The following is a 19,613-nucleotide window of genomic DNA, read 5'->3' on the forward strand; positions in this document are numbered from 1 at the left end:
GTATCCCTGTTTGTTACACCTCAATACCCTAGATTAAAATGCTTTCTATTAACGTCACTTAGCACACCACTGAAATGGGTGGAACATTATATAATTGCTCAGTTTGGCATTCATTTCACTTTGCTGTGCATTAACTGCTGACTAAAATGAACCTAGGTATAGCAACTGTCAGTACTAAAACCAAGTAACCCCTTTATTATTTGATTGTAATGAGGAGTACTGAAGTCCCTGAATTAATCTATTTTTAAGAATTTTTTGTGAAAATGCATGTAAAACTCTTCTTAATTATATTACATTGTTTAGTGCCTTATATTATTTAATAATAAATCAGAATATTCACAGTAGTTCAATATGTCCTTTTTTCACAGGGCTTGAAATTTTCCTGCCCCGTCGAGACTCGTGGAGTTGAGTGTGGGGCAGAATGGTGCTATACTGATGTACGAAAGCTTGCTTTTCTAACAGATGAAGAAGAAGAAGTTTTAGAGCAAAAACTGGCCTTTGCAATTGCTAGAAAGTTCTGTGAATATAAACAAGTAAGTAAAGTGTTAGAAGATAATGCCTATTGTGAATGGATGATTGATAATTAAAAGATTTAGTTTTACGTTGCTCTTAGTTGATCTTTTTCTACACATTCTGATATTAGTCAGGGAAGATATATAAGAAAAGAGAAGTCACCAATACTCTGTTTTTAAGACAGGATTGTAAACGACAATCATAAAGTTATTAACTGAGGGAAAATGAAAAAGTGAAGAAATAATATAAAAAGTAGACAGTCATTGATAGAAAATGTTAATTGTTCATTTCATTAGTACTTTTTTTAATATTCTACACTCAAAATCTGTATTTCCCCAGCACTTTGTCTCACAAACCATATTTTGACTAAACCAACTATGTTAAAACAACACTGGTCAAGTAAACTAACCATTTAATAAAGTGCTGCTGTGTGTGTAGTAAGACAGTTTCCATTAATGCACTTTTTGAAGTGTTTTGTTTCTAGTAGCTGTTACAGAGTTATTCACATAGTGTCCATCAAGACAGTTTTCAATGGACTTCCCTAATATTGCTGTGAAAGTTATTCACTTTAATTCTGCCTAAGCTGTAAATATTTTCATTGTCATAATGCACGCCAGCCCAGACTGTGTCAGGGTGTTCTAGTGTTCACAATGTCATCCACTTATTCACGGTCTCCCGAGTTCTGACTGACAAATGGTCTCTCCTTAGTACACAGTGTACCCTAAATTATGTTTATTTTATGTAATGTTTAATTACTGGGAAATGGACTGATTCAAAAATTACCAACTGCAGCCACATGTTTAGCTACAGGTAGTAATTAAACAGTAATAAACAGAGAAATAATACAAACATCATTAAGAACATCAGTAAAATAAATCTAATAAACAGGAAAATATTAGATGTCAGGCAATAAGTAGTGAAAGCATGATGCCAGGTTAATCCTATGGGCTAGGCTTGTAAAGGCTCCAGGGCTATTAGCCTAGTACACACCTCTGAACCTACGAAAATGAATAAATGCAAAGCAAACACAGCAGTATAAACGTTATGGCGTTTATATAAAATGAAGTGAAGCAAACAAATTAATATAGCAAGTACCTTTACAATAGCAAGATGTTATAGATACAAGCTGTTCCAGTAATAATTTCTATAACTAGTTATGTACACTGGAGCATCTTACAAATCTTGCTAAAACTCATAGAGTGTAGGAACAAGTGTAGGTGAAACCCTAGCCATTCTTATATATTTGAACTGAAAGTCTTAAGACTCAGGCACCATTTAAGTAGAATCTAATATTTTTTCTTTATGTATGAGGTAGGCTGTGAAGGAGGAAGGGCATATCCTCTCACAAGAATGCCCACAGCATTTTTGTGGCATAAAGGGATAAAGCCTTGAATATAACCAGATGATTAAAAAAAATGGGTAGTAGCTGGAATACCTGTTTCAGCAGGCTTTAAAGCCTAGGAAAGGTGCAGCTTGTGTATTCTCCATCGGTGGGGGGCAGTAGTAGTTTCCTGATGGTCAGTTGTTAGTGTGCAAGTGGAGGCTTGCACAACTGGCTAGTGTCCAGAGGATGTGGGCTTTGTTGGTACTCCAAGGCTACTGTTTTCAGCCCTATGGAGACATGTCTTGGAGTGCACTTGCATTCAGTAGAGGGTATAGGAGGTTCCCACTTTGGTGGGAGTTCTCAGCTCAGTCACTGAGAAGTAAGCTTAGGGTCATAATCATTACAGTTCCATCATATAGTTTAATGTGAGCTGTTGACTGGAGAGGGAAAACTTTCTAGTCCGGTCCAGGGACATTGACTGGTCATCAGTCTGATCTGGGGGGTTAGCAAGGCATGCTTGGATGGGATAATTGTTCTTCTTTCCCATATCAAATATAGTCTCAAACAACCTTCATGGATGCCTGAATGATGGTCCGTCCAGCGGGCTGTCTCCCCACTGAATAAAGGAGACCATTACTGTAAGGGAATTAATGTGATCAGGTCCCATTGGAGAAGGATACATGGTCAGCAGGTGCAGGATACAAAAGAAAAAGAGAACACCCATTGTATAAAGGGAAGCTATTGTTTATACCAAAAACCCATAAAACCAACATCTGACCACAGTACAACAGTCCTTCCGCATTCATTCTTCATTCTGGTCACAGAGTGTTCATAGTCCACAAAGACGAAAGGCTGTACATGTCTAAATATGAAGTGTTCCAGAGTGCTTCTTTACAGGTCTTGGCCCTGGCAAGGATGTAGCAATGGCCCTGGCAAAGATGTAGAAATGGGATACATAGTGAGGGGTGTCCAAGGCTGACAGTGGCTTACTTCACTTGAGTAAGTCTTATCTATATGGATCGCCTTAAAGCTCTGCTCTCTATTTGGTTTCCTGCAGGTTACTGAGAGGCGATCTATGCCTGGCATACAAGGCATCTTCATATCCAGCTCTGATGAACCTTTTGCACATCTGCAAAACAAGCATCATCAAAACCATTAGATCCAAGGATTTAAATTTTGCTTGTGACATAAGTAAGGCATGTTGGTGTGACAGATATCTGTCTCAGAGGTTCCCCATGCTCTGAAACAGGATCCCTATCCAGATCAAGCAGAGTCCATCCCTAACCTTATTTAAGAGTAACCTTGACCAATGGATGGGAAATTTACCCTGGGTCTGGCCTCCATGTCTCTGATAGACAGAGGCAGACAGTAATGTCCTAGCTTACATACTCCCTCCACAGAACTTCTAGAAACTTCCTAACGAACATACCCCCTCCTAATAAATGCCTATGATACATAGGGACACAATTGACTTATGTTGCATGACTTAGCTTATAAAGGCCATAGAGGTCATTAAACCTAGTATATACCTATGAACCTATGAGACAACCCCCAGTTATAAAAAAAAAATGAAAGAAAGAAATGGAAACTGAAATTGTTTAGTTCATGCTGGTGGTGTGAGTTGGGGATGGCCAGCAATCTTCATAAGTGATGGGAGTGAAAGGAAGCAGATATATTGTGGAATAAGGTGACAGAAGTAGAAAAAAACTATTTATAAAAAGAAAAGGGAAACACAGAAACTGTGCTTACGCGAGGGGATGGAAATAAGCAAATCTACCCCTCCCTAAAAAATAGGATAATGCACATGGAAAAGTGATATTGCAGGATAATGAAAAGTGATGGGGCCACAGGTGAATGTACTGGTAAGAAGTTTGAAATCATTTTTAAAGTTGAATCTGTGATTTAAATAAAGAGACAACAAGAGAGGGTGGCCTAATGGTTAAGGTGTGTGCCTTACAAACACAAAGTGCAGGGTTAGAGTCTCACAAGGGATAACTGGCTAGGCTTAAAATGGCCTACAAGGGCAGTTAGCCTTAGCCTAGTACTAATCTATGAACTAAACATGGACTTTTTGTTTTCTTTTGGTAAGGAGGAGGAGTTAAGTAAATGCTATAAACAGGAAGTAAAGGAGAGTAAAGAAGTTGGGCAAAGACAGGGGTAAAAAACCCGAGAAGCAACATGAAAAATAAATAAAAAATGTACAACTGTAATCCTTTTAAAGGATTATCATTCTTTTCCCTGTCAGCTTTATTGCTTCTTATGAAAGTATCTAGAGAAACTCTAGAATGGCCTTATTTTTGTTTTTATAAATAAATATGAATAATTGACTCCCCAACAAATCTGAGTTATTGTAAGTAACAAAATACACCACTGCTGAAGTTTTGTTCTTATCTGAACGTAAGGCCCTTTTGACCCTTATAGCTTACTCAGAGTATTGCATTGAAATGCTGCAGATTTGAAAGGAAAAGTCAGATATGAAAACAAACAATGACTACATAATAAATGATACATAGAGATTCCAGTGCTATAAACAATTATCCTGTAGGTCTCTTAAATAAATAGCTATTTACAAGACTCTCTCACTTCTTAAACTCACAGCGATATTCATAGCCTGACTAAATTTACACTATTATCCCTTCTGCAAAATCCCTGCTTGAATTATAGCATACCACAAGCAATAAAATAACATGCAACAAAAATTATATCACAGGTCTACAGTAAGTAGGCCATTAGAAATAATCAGCTACACATTAACTTGAACAAGTGTCAACACAAAATTCTGCAGGAATCATACACAACCATGCTGTTGGTGTCCCACGTAAACAGACCAAAGTCGTGAGATGCAAAATTCAAATGGCCACTTGGAATTCTCCAGCCCCCCTCAAGAGGCCCCTGTGGTATGCTAAAGAACAAGCAAAGGTTAAATTGTATAAAAAACATAGTCTGACAATAGAAAACAAAGTTTATAAATGTGTACCAGGAAGTAAACCTTAAACTATATAATGATTCCAGTAACATTCCTCCAGTGTTATCATTCAATGGCAGGCATTTCTTCACCTCAACTCCAGTTCAGGCATAATGCCAAGGAGACTTCTGGCCTGGGAATGGGTCTCAAAACTAGTGATGTACAGAAAATCACACCATGCAAATGACATACAAAGGAAGAAAATACAAAAATACATACAAAAAATGACACCAACATTATATTTTTGAAAGCTATCGTAGTACACCAGACCATTTCTCTCAATAAATCTCAGGATCTCTTAGCTCAGAAGCATGCACAAATATCCCCACTGTCAGATATTTCTTTCATTTTGGGGTGTTACTTGTAGCAATGTGTTCCTCATCATAGCTTTTTACAATTTTTACTGAGGTCACACAAACTCAGAGCCAGAACATGAGAGTTATGTATTATTTTCAAACTTGGTGATTCTTTTTGTGAGTCACTGTGGCCTCAGAATAAAAACAAAATGAGGAACATGGAGACCAGAAGGCAGCTCCCACCAAAAACACTTGTTTTTACTAACTGGTTCAGCGTGACTCATTGAAAGCGCATCACAGTACAAGCTCTAGATTTAAATGCTTTGAGTACTTAAGGAAATGCATTTAAGGAACTTGGGGTGGGGACATGGTCCCCTTTTGCTGCAATAATTATGGGAAAACAAATACCACAAACAAACATTAACTTTTCAAACTATTAAAATATCTAGTGTTTCTTAATGATATTTACCAATTATTACATGCAACTTAAAAGAAAGTGCTCTCACCCTCATGCACACATGCTTATACACACTTACATGCACAGACACACACACAAAACCTTATATCTGCAGCTATAGTCATACATAACCAAGTATTCTAATGTCACACCAAAGACCGACGAAGATATCTGTCAATAAAAACAAGCATTTACAACTGACAAACCAGATATATTCAAACCTTAACAGATAAATCTAAACACCAGTAAAAATCTAACACCCCCCCACAAAAAAATAACATGTAAAATGAAGAGGCATTTACTCTAACCCATGACATGCTGTACAAAATATTATTTTATGCAACCATAATATTCATTCTGGTTCACCCCTGCTGAAATAAAACTATGTAGTATAAATGCTGACAGACGTCAAAACAAAATAACAGCTCAAGGCTGGGATGGTGTTACCTCAAGCCTTAACGTCAGCAGCTGACCCCTCACAGTAACCCCTTCTGATTCAGTGACTCTCCTACCACAAGTGGAAAGCAGTAGCATGGAGGACAGCCCCACCAGCTATTTTAAAGGGTAATGAGGCAATCTAGGGGGCTGGGTAATGTTAATTAGCTATGTGCTCTCCCCTGTAAATACCTGCAGCTACCCATTTGCATCGCAAGGTGATTCAGAGGTAAAGTTCTGAAAGCAAATTGAGAGACTAAACAACTTGGCTGGCTGAGAAAATTAACTTAGCAAAAAGGCTGCCATCCATCCCATGGAGTCAGTGGGAGACACTGCATGCAGGTAAGTTTTAGGAAGTAGTGGTTCTGGTGGAGAATGTGTTTGTGTCTGTATATGTGTGCGTGTGTGTGTGTCTGCCTGGATGGTTGCAATGGGGGGGGGGGGTAGGTAGATACATGTGAGTGGGCATGTGCGGGTGCATATTTGTGAGTGAATGGGTGCGTGTGCCCAAATGTATTGTGGTGTGGTACTGTTAGGGAAAGAGGTTTTCATAAGTCAGTGTGTAGGGTCAGGGTTAGGGTTTGGGCTAAGAACAGGGTTTGGATTACCACATCTGAGTAAGATGATGCAGGGGGGCTCATGCAAGCTGATCCTAACCGTGATCCTAACCCTACACTGATACACTGATATACACTGATGTAGAAAAAACCCTTTTTCTAACTTTACCACTATGCAGACAAATCTGATTGAAAGTTACAGTAAGTGTTTGGGCTTTGCACCAAGAAAAGAAAACCTTTCTTTTCCCTTTTTGGATCATGTGGATTTTTTATGCCTTTTTTGTCATGTACATTTGTTATCAAAGTGACAGCATTGATTGATCATGTTCTGATGCTTGTGCACTTTGATGTACCGCAATGTGTGTGTGTATTTATATACATATATATATATATATATATATATATATATATATATATATACACACACACACACACACACACACACACACACACACACACACACACACACACTTGTATAGAAATATCTATAAACTGTTAACTCAGACTAAATGTTCTACTAATGTCTGACTCATTAAAACTGAATGATCTTTAAAATAAGGTGCTTAAATGGTAAAACGTACATATGTGCTGTTACCTCATGCTGAATATTTGAACGAGTGTTTAGAATATGGAACCTTTTCTCCCCAGACTGCTTCTGAAAAGGGGCTTTGCCTAGTTAGACTTTCCCAGTAAACAGAACAAATAAATAAATACATCTTGTAACTGATTTAGACAGTCTATGCTGTTTAATTCTTAGTATGTACTTAGAAAGAATGTTCCTGCCCATTGCTAGTGCTGTAAAATTAATGTTCAGGCAAAAATGTAAGAAAAATGCAGTAACAGACTAAACAGTATGCAATAAAAAAACTTTAATGTCTAATTGTGCTTCCTTTTTTAGTGCCCTGGCTGTAGAACATTCACAGAGAGACAAGATACCACTAATTTACGAGTTCTTTGCACTGTATGTTCAGAAAGAAGCACTTATGAATTCTGCTGGCAGTGTCTGAACCCCTGGAAGAACACAAGCACAGACTCTGATAGGTGTGGAAATGATGAATGCATAAATATGGCACTTGAAGCTCTGAAGAACTGCAGATTAATAAATCTTCCTGAAAGTTCTGTGAAAGACTGTCCATCAATCCGTGCCTGCCCCACATGTGGACTGCTAATAGAACACAAGAGTCAGTGCAAATATATGACTTGTGCAAGGTGTCATTATAAATTTTGTTTTGCCTGTTTAAAATCAGCTAATGCCTGCAAGGAAAAACAACCCGAAAGTTATTATGCAAAATGTGCCACAGCTGTTGCTCCCAGACAACAATGCATTCCACAGTGGCATTTGCGAGCTCATAAACAAGTTAGGTAAACTGGAAACGCGATTTCCAAGAGGCTTCATTTTAGATTCAGCCACAGGATCCATAAGGCCTGTTTTAGTAGTTTCAGGTTGAGGTAACTCACAGTGAATTCAGATTGAATGCTACCTCTTTAGGTGCTGAATTTTTTCTGTTTTCCTTTGACAGCTTTTTATAGCCAGCAGAAGAATAAGACAGAAGTTGATGGACAAGTTTACTGTCACATGAGCTAATTAAGAGAAAGTGGCCTTGAGTTAACACAACTCAGACATGCTAGAGAGTTGCTAGGGTCAGTGTAAAACACCTTCTCCTCTGTATCGAGTTTCACAGAGGGTCAAGTCCAGAAGATGATTTCCTGTTTCATAATGCACAGTTACTTTTAGTCAAAAGCAGTGATATTAAAAATTATGCAAACTGCTTTGCTATGGTCAAACAACATAAAATGTTAAACTGTATAAACAAAACACAGTACTCTTATCAGATTACGAATCGATAAAAGAGAAATAATATATGAGTTGAAGTGCTCCAATATTTTCTAATCAGGAAAAAATATGAAGGCTAAAATGTTGGTCCTCAACTCTTGGTATTCAGAAAATATGAGAAGTACAGAAAATATATGAGAAATTAGTAACAAGTCTTAGAAGCAATTTAGGAGGCAAAACAAAATATATATCTCTCTTACCACATTTGATAATTTTAAATGTAGTTGTGTTTGTAAATGATAGCGACAACTGCAGGACAGAGGCAACTATAGCCTAAAGGTGTAATAATTATTGGGATTACTTTTTGTGTCATTAGAGCCAGTGTAAAACTTCAGTAATAATGTTCGCTATGTTACTAGTCCCTTCAAAATAGCTGCAGTATTGAATTGTCTGAGGAACAAGTATCTATCCATCAGTAAAGCTTACATTTTTTCTACTACCACTGTTATATAAGATAAAGCTGGAATATAATAATCAGGAAGCTTAATCTGAAGATTTATTTTGAAAAGTTTACTAAATTTCAACATAATGAATCATAAAGCAAATTTTCTCAGCAGTTTTGATACGAGTATGTGTTCTTTTTATACCTTTAATTCAGATTTTTGAACAGTCTAGTAAGGAACAACAGTGAGACGTATAAGTTATTGATACTAAAAGTTTATGCCTGTTGTTCTAATACATCCATAAAAATTTCAAGGGCATATTTTAGTACAGAGTTGGAATGTTAGGAAAACAAAACATGGCGTATCACATAATCTAGTAATAGCAGAATGGTCAGTAATGTTAGCATTAAACCAAGATTCCAGAATGATTTCTAAATGTTCTAATAATGGTAGGAACGTTTGTTATTTTAAATGAGGTGCTGTATTGTAATGCATTGAAATACCCCTGTAAATATCAGCATATTGATACGGTAGATAAGACCTGTGTAATAATGGTGCTTATGCATTGAGGTACCCCTGTAAATGTGAGCATATTGATATGGTAGATAAGACCTTAAGTATTATAGGTTCATAGGTTCATATGTAGATACTAGGCTATTGGCCCTAAGGCCTATATAAGCCTAGCAAAAAGGTACTATGGCTTTCACCACCCAAGAAAATAATTTTCTTGCGCCCTTGTCTAGCAGAGCCACAGAAATGATCCTGGGGTGAATTTCTTATCTCCCATCCAATCATCAAGATTTTTCTTGAAGAGTGCTAATGAGGAGCTTTGTTTGATATAGGTAGGTAGTTTGTTCCAGAGTATGGGAAGTCTCTGGGACAGGAATCTATCCCTCCAGCAGGTTCTGTTTATTGTGGTGACAAGGTTTAGGTCCCTAAAGTGTGTAGCTCAGAAGGATTGGGATTTCTTTAAGTGGAGCATGTCTAACAGCTCTGGGTTTGACATAGCTTTGTATGTTAGGCAGAGATTGCCTCTGAGTAGGTGATATGCGACAGAGTAAAGCTGGAGTTTTTTGAGACGGTCTGCATAGGGCATCTGTTTGAGGCTGGTAATCCTCTTTGTGAGGTATTTCTGCGGCCTTTCTAGTTGTTGTAGATGTCTTGTGAGGTACATACCAAAAAGGGTGTTGTACTTTATAATGTATCTAATGAATGACGAATAGAGGGGAACAATTACCTCTTTTTTCCTGGATGAGAAACCTTTTGTGATGAGGTGTGCCACGTAGAAGGATTTTTTGACTACTGTGGCGATGTGATTATCAAAGGAGATACTATTGTCCACCTGTGTCCCAAAGTCTTTTATCACACTTTCAGTGTTAAGTAGACTACTGCCTATGTGGTAGTTCATGGGTACAGAGTTTTTACCAAAAAGGATGACAGTGCACTTTTTGGCATTGAGCTTGAGGCCATGGCTTTAACACCAGGCAAACATTGACCATTTAGGAATAATTGTTTTAGAACACATTAAATATAACTTAAGATATATCTGTAATGTTAATAATTTATTACTCTATGCAGAGTGTGTATTTATATTAAAAGATGGCACTTTTAGATGACCAGGAATGATTCCTGAAGTTATCTGATGGTATTTATTGTAAATGGATTTATTTTCTTTCTTTTTTTTTTTGTTTTGATTTATTCTTTTTAATTATTTCTTTTGTGTTAGTGTATAGAAATATTTATGATCTGTTTTTAAATATTTTATTACTCCTTGATGGTATAAGCCAAGACAACATGGCCTGTTATATATTCTCAATAAAGTTGGGCTTTTGTGGTCTTAAGTCATTTTATTGTTTTTGGTATCACTGAAATAGTGTCACAGTATGAAAAATAGATGTACATTTATGTATCTATTTATGATTTTTCCAATATAATTCTTTGTACAGTATCTGCTGCTTTGAGAATGATAACAAACACGCTAATGAATTCATAAAAATAGTGTGTGGTCCCACACAGGTAAGATGCACAGTTTAGGTAGTACATGATTTTGAGAGCATAGCTCATAAAAGAAGGTTGTGGTACTGCTCTGCAAAATATGTACATGTTTGTTTGTTTCTGAATCATGCTGACATAGTATAAACAGGGTCAAACAGCAGTGTAGGATGTAAATGGGCATATTGTAGATCCATGTGTACTGCAGCTTCAGGTAACATCAGGACTGTTGGTATATCTGTACTACTGTGCTGGTAATGGTGAGCTTCATTCCATGCTGGTCAGCAGTCATATCCACAGCTTCTGTTACCCCTCCCATTGGCAGATGATTCATATCATCTCTTGTGTCAGACAATAGCATTTGTAGCTGTCACTCCACGTTGTTGTCAAAGGCACAATGTCACAATATGTGGCTATAATACATTCATTGCTTTGAAGGATGGCTCAGTGGTGCAGCGGTAGCATTGTCAATTCACAGCAAGAGGTTCTCAGGTTCAATTGTCGGCTGGAGTGCCTTCTGTGTCGGAAATGCATGTCCTCCCTGCATTCATGTGGGTTTCCTCTGGCTACTCCAGTTTCCTCCCATGTTACAAAGACATGTGTCTGGAGCATTTCTTCCTGGGCCTCCACTGAAAAGTGGCTTCGTTCCAAGTTGGATTTCCCAGTAAATAAATGTTAAATAAATAAATAAAAAGTATAGCGAAATAGATGTGCAGGACATGGTTATGTTGCTACTCATTAATCGTTTTTTGTACTCAACATTATGGGCTGGCACTCATCAGCAGTATTAATCCTACATTAGGTAGCGGTGGTTTGCATTTTCACTGCTATAAAATTTATGCTCCCCTATCCAGAACTATCTACAATGTTCACATTTGTGAATTGTGGACAATGGCATGGCATATCATTTATATATAATGATTCCTCCTGGTACACAGTGGTATATGTTACAAATCAATGGTGTTCAGATTGACTGCCAATTGAGAAGGGCCTTGGTGTGCAGTTTGGAACTTAAGTCAGGCCAGTGCAATTTCAGACAATGGTTATAAATTCTAGACAAATACAGAACTCCCAAACCAGGGAGAAGTACATGCATTTTGTAAAATAAACAATAAAACAGTCATATTAATTCAGTGAGGGGAAATCTAAAGAGCCTCCACAAGCCAGCCTGCAATTGGAGGAGATCCAGCTCCACTCAAGTACCACTCCATTAGGAATTGTCAATACATCACAAAGGATTTGTTTGGTTACTTCCTGCCCTGTATGGTGTTATAAGGTTACAAATAATTAACTTTGACATTTGTCAAGAAAAAATATGGGAAGGCTGCATGTTTCTGGTGGGCTGGCAATTTACTATCCTGGTTATGAAGAGTGTGACTCTATTAAATAACTAGGCAACAAGAACAATAGTAACAACAAGGCACAGTAGGCAGGAAGCATAAGTACCAAGTGGTCAAAGTACCATATCGATCTTTGCAAGTCATAGACCATGGTGTTGCCTTTTATAAATACTAACACTTTACCCATTATTTATTTGTTTATTGGTATTTATTTAGCAGTATTGCCTGACTGAATAGTGTCTATTTTCAGTGGAAGCCTGGTGAGAAAAGCTTCATTATAGAAACATCATGGACATCATTTATATTGTTTTATCATTTACAGTCAGTTAAATTCATGAGCAGCAGCTCCATTATTCAGACATCCTTGACATTGGTTACACTGTTTACAAATGGAATAGAATGTATTACTAAATATCTCCTCAGTGTTGTCTCCTCTTACACTCAGTCACTATCTTCCTTCATAAAGCACAGCTTGTGATCACTACATCTGGCCTCAATATTGCAGGAGCTCTCCCATAAAGCCATACAACTACAAGTTTACAGAGAATTCTGTCATTATTTAATAGCCTGCAGTCATTACATCTGACCTCAATATTGCAGGAAATCTGCCATAAGGCCCTACACCTACAAGTTTACAGAGAATTCTGTCAGTGTTTAATAGCCTGCACTCACTACATTTGACTTCGATATTGCAGGAGCTCTGCCATAAGGCCCTACAACTGCAAGTTTACTAAGAATTCTGTCTGTATTTAATAGCCTGCACTCACTACATTTGACCTCAATATTGCAGGAGCTCTGCGATAAGGCCCTACACCTACAAGTTTACTGAAGAATCTGTCACTGTTTAATAGGCTGCAGACACAACATTTGACCTTGATATTGCAGGACCTGTGTCATAAGGCCCTACACCTACAAGTTTTCAGAGAATTCTGTCATTATTTAATTGCCTGCAGTTATTACATCTGACCTCAATATTGCAGGAGCTCTGCCATAAGGCCCTACACCTACAAGTTTACTGAAAATTCTGTCAGTGTTTAATGTATGCTTATTTATCATGAAGAACTTTGCTGCATATTAACATTAATCAGTTAAATACATGCCTGATCTGTGACTGAAAATCTCTGTGAAATAATCTGTGCATTCTAAGGACCTCTTACTAAGCTGGCTATTGTCCCCTTTTGCTTGACTAGACCATACTGGGTATTCCATTATTTAGTCTCAAGAAATGACAGATAATCTGTTTTATGTGCATCTGTTTGTTAATTGCTTTGTTCTGGCTATAAACTGATTGATATCAGTTATAAATTGACCTGAGGGTGCGAAGCCTGCTATGCTCCCCTACCCTACCCCCAATTCCCACACACACCCTCTTACTCTAATATTATACTTCGTACATACAGATTTCACTTGTGACTTTTATTCTAAACCCTCCCCAATGATCATACTTCTTCTATACATGCACTTCTGTTTCTTGTTCCTTGCTTCCCTATCGCCATTTAAGTTTTAGTCCCTTTCCAAACTATCTTTCTCCTTCTTATACTGCTTTGCACTATATCCATTTATAATCACAACCCTCCATAACAGTACCTATTTATTCCACATTGTATCTTTTTTTCCTAAATAAACCTTCATTTCTTCTTATTTTGAATGTGTTATTTTACTCTAGTGTTTAATACAACTCTATTCCTTAAATTCCAGAGAAGATACCAGGACAAACTACCTTTCTCCTTTTATAGAAAATACTTCTCACCTTACCTATCTTCCTACAGCTTTCAGAATCCACCATCACTGAATTTTCTACTGTCTTGCAACTTCCTATTTCCTTCTTCATTACTATTTCCCCACTACCTGACATCTATATTGCAGGATTGACTTCAACATTTGGCTAAACTTCTGGTGTCATTCTAAGGGTATCCAGTATCTGTCTGCCTGGGATGACATGATTGACAGACCATGATGCTTTTCCAGAGATGGCCTGCAAATGTCATCCTTGGGATTCTGGATAATGGCTAAGGCTCTTGCCACCCCTATAGTGCCTTTTTTAGGCAAGGTTCAAATGAAAATTCACCACCGTAACAGGTACAAGCAAGCAAAATCTGAGGGTAATGCTACTCAATGCTAGAAGTCTAAACCTCAAAATGCATTTACTTGAGGCACTCCTTAAAATGGAGAACATCGACATCTGTGCAGTGGCAGAGACCTGGTTCAAGGCTCCAGAGAGCACCCCTGCAATACCAGGCTATAATTCATACCACACCTTCCGGCCACCTAACCTGGACTGAAACACTAAAGGTGGAGGTGTGTCCATATTCATTAAGGATATCCACACCTCCAGGCTAGTTGCGCAGCATAATGCATCCAAGATTATCCAAGTGCAACTAACTCTGGGCAAGAGCGCAATCCAAATTGTAACTTGCTACAGATCCCCCACCATACCTCCGGATTCCCAATCCTCATTTCTTGATACACTGGAAAATATTAGGGTACAACCCAACACCCTAACAATGGGCGATTACAACTACCCCACCATTAACTGGGAAAACTACAACTCTTTTGCTCAACGTTTTCTGGAATTCATAAATTCCAATGCCTTGGATCAACTTATCCACACTGCCTCTAGGGGCAGCAATATCCTATACCTGGTCATTACCAACATGGGTGACCAGTGTTTCACACCAGAGGTCAATTCCTCATGGGTCAGATCCAACCACAAACTAATCAGCCTAGACATCCACATCTCACCCCCACCCACCATTAGGGAAACCACCATAAAAAATTTCTCCAAAGCCAACTTCACGCTTCTTAAGACAGAAGTGGCAAGCTTCACGACACCCATGCAGATGGACAATAGAGGTACAACTGCTGAATCCTACACAAATGCACTTTATAAGCACTTACACGAGTGCATGGATCGTGCTTTCCCTAACAGAACAAAGATGCTATCCTGCAAAAAAAGAAATCCAGTCTGGTGGTCCCCTGCCATAAACAAACTCTACAACAGAAGAAAGAAACTGTTGCAAAAAAGAGTAAAATCCCATGACTGGAAGAACTCCCTGGTCAGCCTTAGTAAGAAGCTGAGATCCCTCATAAAATCCTCCAAAGCTAGTTATGAAAACAAAATCGCCACTGATTCTAAAGACAACTACAAAGCATTCTATAGCTATGTCAAGAATCTCAATGACAACCCTCAGATCTGCTCTGAGTTACAGCACAATGGCACTAAATATACAGAAGCAACTGATATTGCCAACATCCTGGCAGATAGGTTCAGTGCTAACTTTACCCGCCTCACTCCCTAAAGGGCCCATTTCTATACCGGAAGAATATAAAGTTCCTATAACCATGGCTGCACAGATAAAAACCACACTCTCCAAAGCCAAGAACACAGCATCTGTGGGACCTGACAACATCCCAGGCTGCGTTCTACATGAACTACAGAATGAACTGGCACCCCGCTTAAGAATCATGTTCAATCATATCCTCACCTTAGGCTTTGTGCCCACTGAATGGTGCACAGCAATGGTTATCCCACTCCACAAAGGGGGAGCCACCACAGACCCTGGGAACTACCTCTCCAGCCTGGTAAGGCCTAATACCAATTTCTGAAGAATCTGTCACTGAATGGTCACAAACATTTTGATATTGCAACCTGTCATAAGGCCCACACCTACAATTTAGAGAACTCATTAAACTAGTATTACATCTGACCTCCATAGCAGAGCTCTGCCATAAGACCCTACACCACAAGTTTACTGAATTCTGTCGTGTTTATGTATCTATTTATCATGAAAACTTTGCTGCATATTAACATTAATCAGTTAAATACATGCCTGATCTGTGACTGAAAATCTCTGTGAAATAATCTGTGCATTCTAAGGACCTCTTACTAAGCTGGCTATTGTCCCCTTTTGCTTGACTAGACCATACTGGGTATTCCATTATTTAGTCTCAAGAAATGACAGATAATCTGTTTTATGTGCATCTGTTTGTTAATTGCTTTGTTCTGGCTATAAACTGATTGATATCAGTTATAAATTGACCTGAGGGTGCGAAGCCTGCTATGCTCCCCTACCCTACCCCCAATTCCCACACACCCTCTTACTCTAATATTATACTTGACATACAGATTTCACTTGTGACTTTTATTCTAAACCCTGCCCAAAGATGATACTTGATCTATACAAGCACTTCTGTTTCTTGTTGCTAGCTTCCCAAGCGCCATTAAAGTAATAGTCCCTTACCAAACTATCTTTCTCCTTCTTATACTGCTTTGCACTATATCCATTTATAATCACAACCCTCCATAACAGTACCTATTTATTCCACATTGTATCTTTTTTTCCTAAATAAACCTTCATTTCTTCTTATTTTGAACGTGTTATTTTACTCTAGTGTTTAATACAACTCTATTCCTTAAATTCCAGAGAAGATACCAGGACAAACTACCTTTCTCCTTTTATAGAAAATACTTCTCACCTTACCTATCTTCCTACAGCTTTCAGAATCCACCATCACTGAATTTTCTACTGTCTTGCAACTTCCTATTTCCTTCTTCATTACTATTTCCCCACTACCTGACATCTATAAAATATAGATTCCTGTACTTAATTATACTACTCTATATCTTACCCTATATTCATCTCCTCCTACTGTGCCATTTTTCATCCTGCCATGACTCAGTAATATATTACAACATCTCTCCAAATCTGTCCCAACCACCTATGTGTACTTCCTCTTTACACTCTCCATTCATTGACATAAACCTTTTTAATATTGCCCTCATCTTTATTCCAAATGTAGACTGATTAATTGCAGTTCAAGTCAAACAAAACAAAATTAAGTGCAAGAATCCTCTCAGAAAAACAAGTATGCATAATAACAGAATATACTAAAATCCTTCTAGGAGGAGGTATATTCCTTAATCCTGGTCCCAACTATCACAATGAACACAAAGATAATGCTCTATCACACATTTCTGTAACCTAGCAACAGCCAGTCCCCAACTTTGATAATCTAATTTTTTCTGCAATAAATGTTAGAAGTATAAGAAATGAAACTATGGAACTATGCCTGGATTTCCCAACATAAGCCTGATGCTGTCTCTGTAACTGAAACTTGGCTTAAACCCACCATAAAGAAATCTGAAGTTACACTTCCTGGTGATAATAACATCTATAATGACCATATAAAGAGGAAAGATGGTGGTATTGCTTTATTTCAGTTAACTAGAGCTTCATATTGCTTTCCTTATGATTAAAAAAAAAAAAAAATATATATATATATATATATATATATATATATAAAAGCAAATATGTGTTACTGTCATTTATATCCCCTGGGGAGAATACAGCTATACCGGAAGATATCCTACATTTGATATCTATTTATTTATTTTATTTATTTATTTTACATTTGTTGACCGGGCTAGTCCAAATGGATATATGTCCATTTTCAGTAGAGGCCCAGGGAGAAAAGCTCCAAGGCAGATCCATTATACCAATAAGTATATGGTTACAAGTTCAAAACAGTGTTTGTAAGGTTACAATCAAGTTAACATAGCAGAAGATACAAAACGTTTTACAGTATATTGCAAAGCAATATTGACAATAATATAGAACAAAATATTCACATGAGGTAGATTGAACTTTTTCAGGTTTACAAATTCTGAAAATGGTTGCATAAGAGTATTTACAACATATTGAACAAGATAACCATGTGAGGTAGATCATAACTGTATGCAGGTTTGCTATTCTTGTAAAGTTTACAGTAAAGAACATTGAATTAGCAGTTGGGGTGATTTGGGAGAATTTTAGTCCACAGAGGTAGTGGGTTAGTGGGGTTAGTGCAGGGGGCATAGACAGTGTGTTCTAAAAAGGTATATTATGAGGTTTTGTTGAAGTGGGGTAGGGAAGGAGTGACCTGAATGTGGCTGAGTAGGAGAATTTGGTATTTCCCAGTTGTGTTTGAGAAAGGGGATTGCATCTGAACAGTACAGAGTGGTGGTGACCTTCAGTTGGTTGGACTTGGCTTAACTCCCCTATATGTAGCATGCACATATATGGTTTCACACAACTAATTAATAGCCCCACATACTATAGCAAGACATGAAATTTTCTATTAGACTGGAAACTAGTCTCAGACCCTAGCAAATACTCCATTACAGGTATAATGTCAAAGTCTCTGAGTGATCATCTTCCAGTCTACATGACTAGACATCTCACACATCTGGTTAAACAGCATATTTACTTGTGCTCATGACTTGAGTTTAACCAGGATGTTTAGTACCGCCTCAGCTACTAAATGGATCTCCCTAAAATTCTCATGGAGTAAGTCTGTAGTGAATTCAATACATTTTTACAGAAGTAATAAATAGTCTTGCACCTTCTAGTGGAAGAGTCTGAGAAAACAAATGGCCATTTGGAACATTAAAACGTGAATGCTAATAAGGATGAAGAGAAAAATCTAGGGAAAATTGGCAAAATTGCAAAAACACCACAATGTCTTGAAAACTTCAGAAGTCTTCACAGTCATAATAAAAAGCAAATAAATGAAGACAAAAAATATGTACTATAATAACTTTATAATATTAGTGGACACAACCCTAAAAAATTCTGGGCAGTTATTAAAATGTTGCATTACGAAATTCAAGCCAAGCTCAAATCTTTCACCATGAGCACTGAACAATACAGTTCAAATTTTATTTTCTAGGTAGTATGGAACCTCTAACCAAAGATTCCTCAACATCTAATCCGAACCCTACCAACAGCCAGATAGTAGCACATCCACTTTCGTCTTCAATTCTGTGCCCACATCCTATATAAAGCTACTCTTAAACAAACTTAAACTGTGCTCTTCATCAGCTGATGACCTTCCAAGTAAGTACATAAAAACAGCAGCCAGTAGCATTACCTATCCTGTCTCAGTCCTTATAAATAGATCAGTCAGGAATCCCACATTCTCTCTCTTTGGAAAAAGTCACACATTACCCCCCTGCACAAAGGAGGAAATTCAACAGACATTAATAACTTTAGACCTATAGCAGTGTAATCTCCCCTCACAAAAATACTTGAAAAATGTATTTTAAAACAACTGCTAGGCTATCTCCTGCAGGAAGAACTCTTATCCCCTATACAACATGGCTTCCATCCTTCCCATAGTACTAGCACTGCCCTTCTCACCAAGATAGATACTGCCAATAAAGCTAGAATATTAGAAAACTAGTCTCTTCCTTATTTTTACACTTGTCTAAAGCCTACAGCACTGGTTGTCACAGTAAATTTCTACTTCACATATTCTCACTAGATCTCTCTCAGTTCACCCTTCTGTAGTTCAAAATTTGCTTGTATAGGTAACAGTCAGTGAAATGGCACTCTATGCTCTCTCCTTACCTCCCAGTCACCACCTGTGTACCACAAGGCTCTATCCTTGGTCTCCTCTTCTTTAACATTTTCACAAACACCCTCTATAGTTCCAGACAGCAAGCCACCCAAATACAATACACAAATGATTCCACTCTC

At 37.7% G+C, this 19,613-nt stretch overlaps 1 protein-coding gene across 1 annotated transcript; it reads left to right on the top strand.

The window, feature by feature from the left end:
• The first annotated feature begins 263 nt into the window (after positions 1-263).
• Positions 264-9,463, top strand: LOC122797829 (uncharacterized protein DDB_G0292642-like). Its single transcript, XM_044066352.1, has 3 exons — positions 264-269; positions 369-533; positions 7,446-9,463. The coding sequence occupies exons 1-3, from the start codon at positions 264-266 to the stop codon at positions 7,911-7,913; spliced, it is 639 nt and encodes a 212-aa protein (XP_043922287.1). The 3' UTR covers positions 7,914-9,463.
• The last annotated feature ends 10,150 nt before the right edge of the window (positions 9,464-19,613 follow it).

The sequence above is a fragment of the Protopterus annectens genome, chromosome 3.part1, assembly GCF_019279795.1.
Source record: "Protopterus annectens isolate FY-2018-M chromosome 3.part1, PAN1.0, whole genome shotgun sequence".
NCBI lineage: Eukaryota > Metazoa > Chordata > Ceratodontiformes > Protopteridae > Protopterus > Protopterus annectens.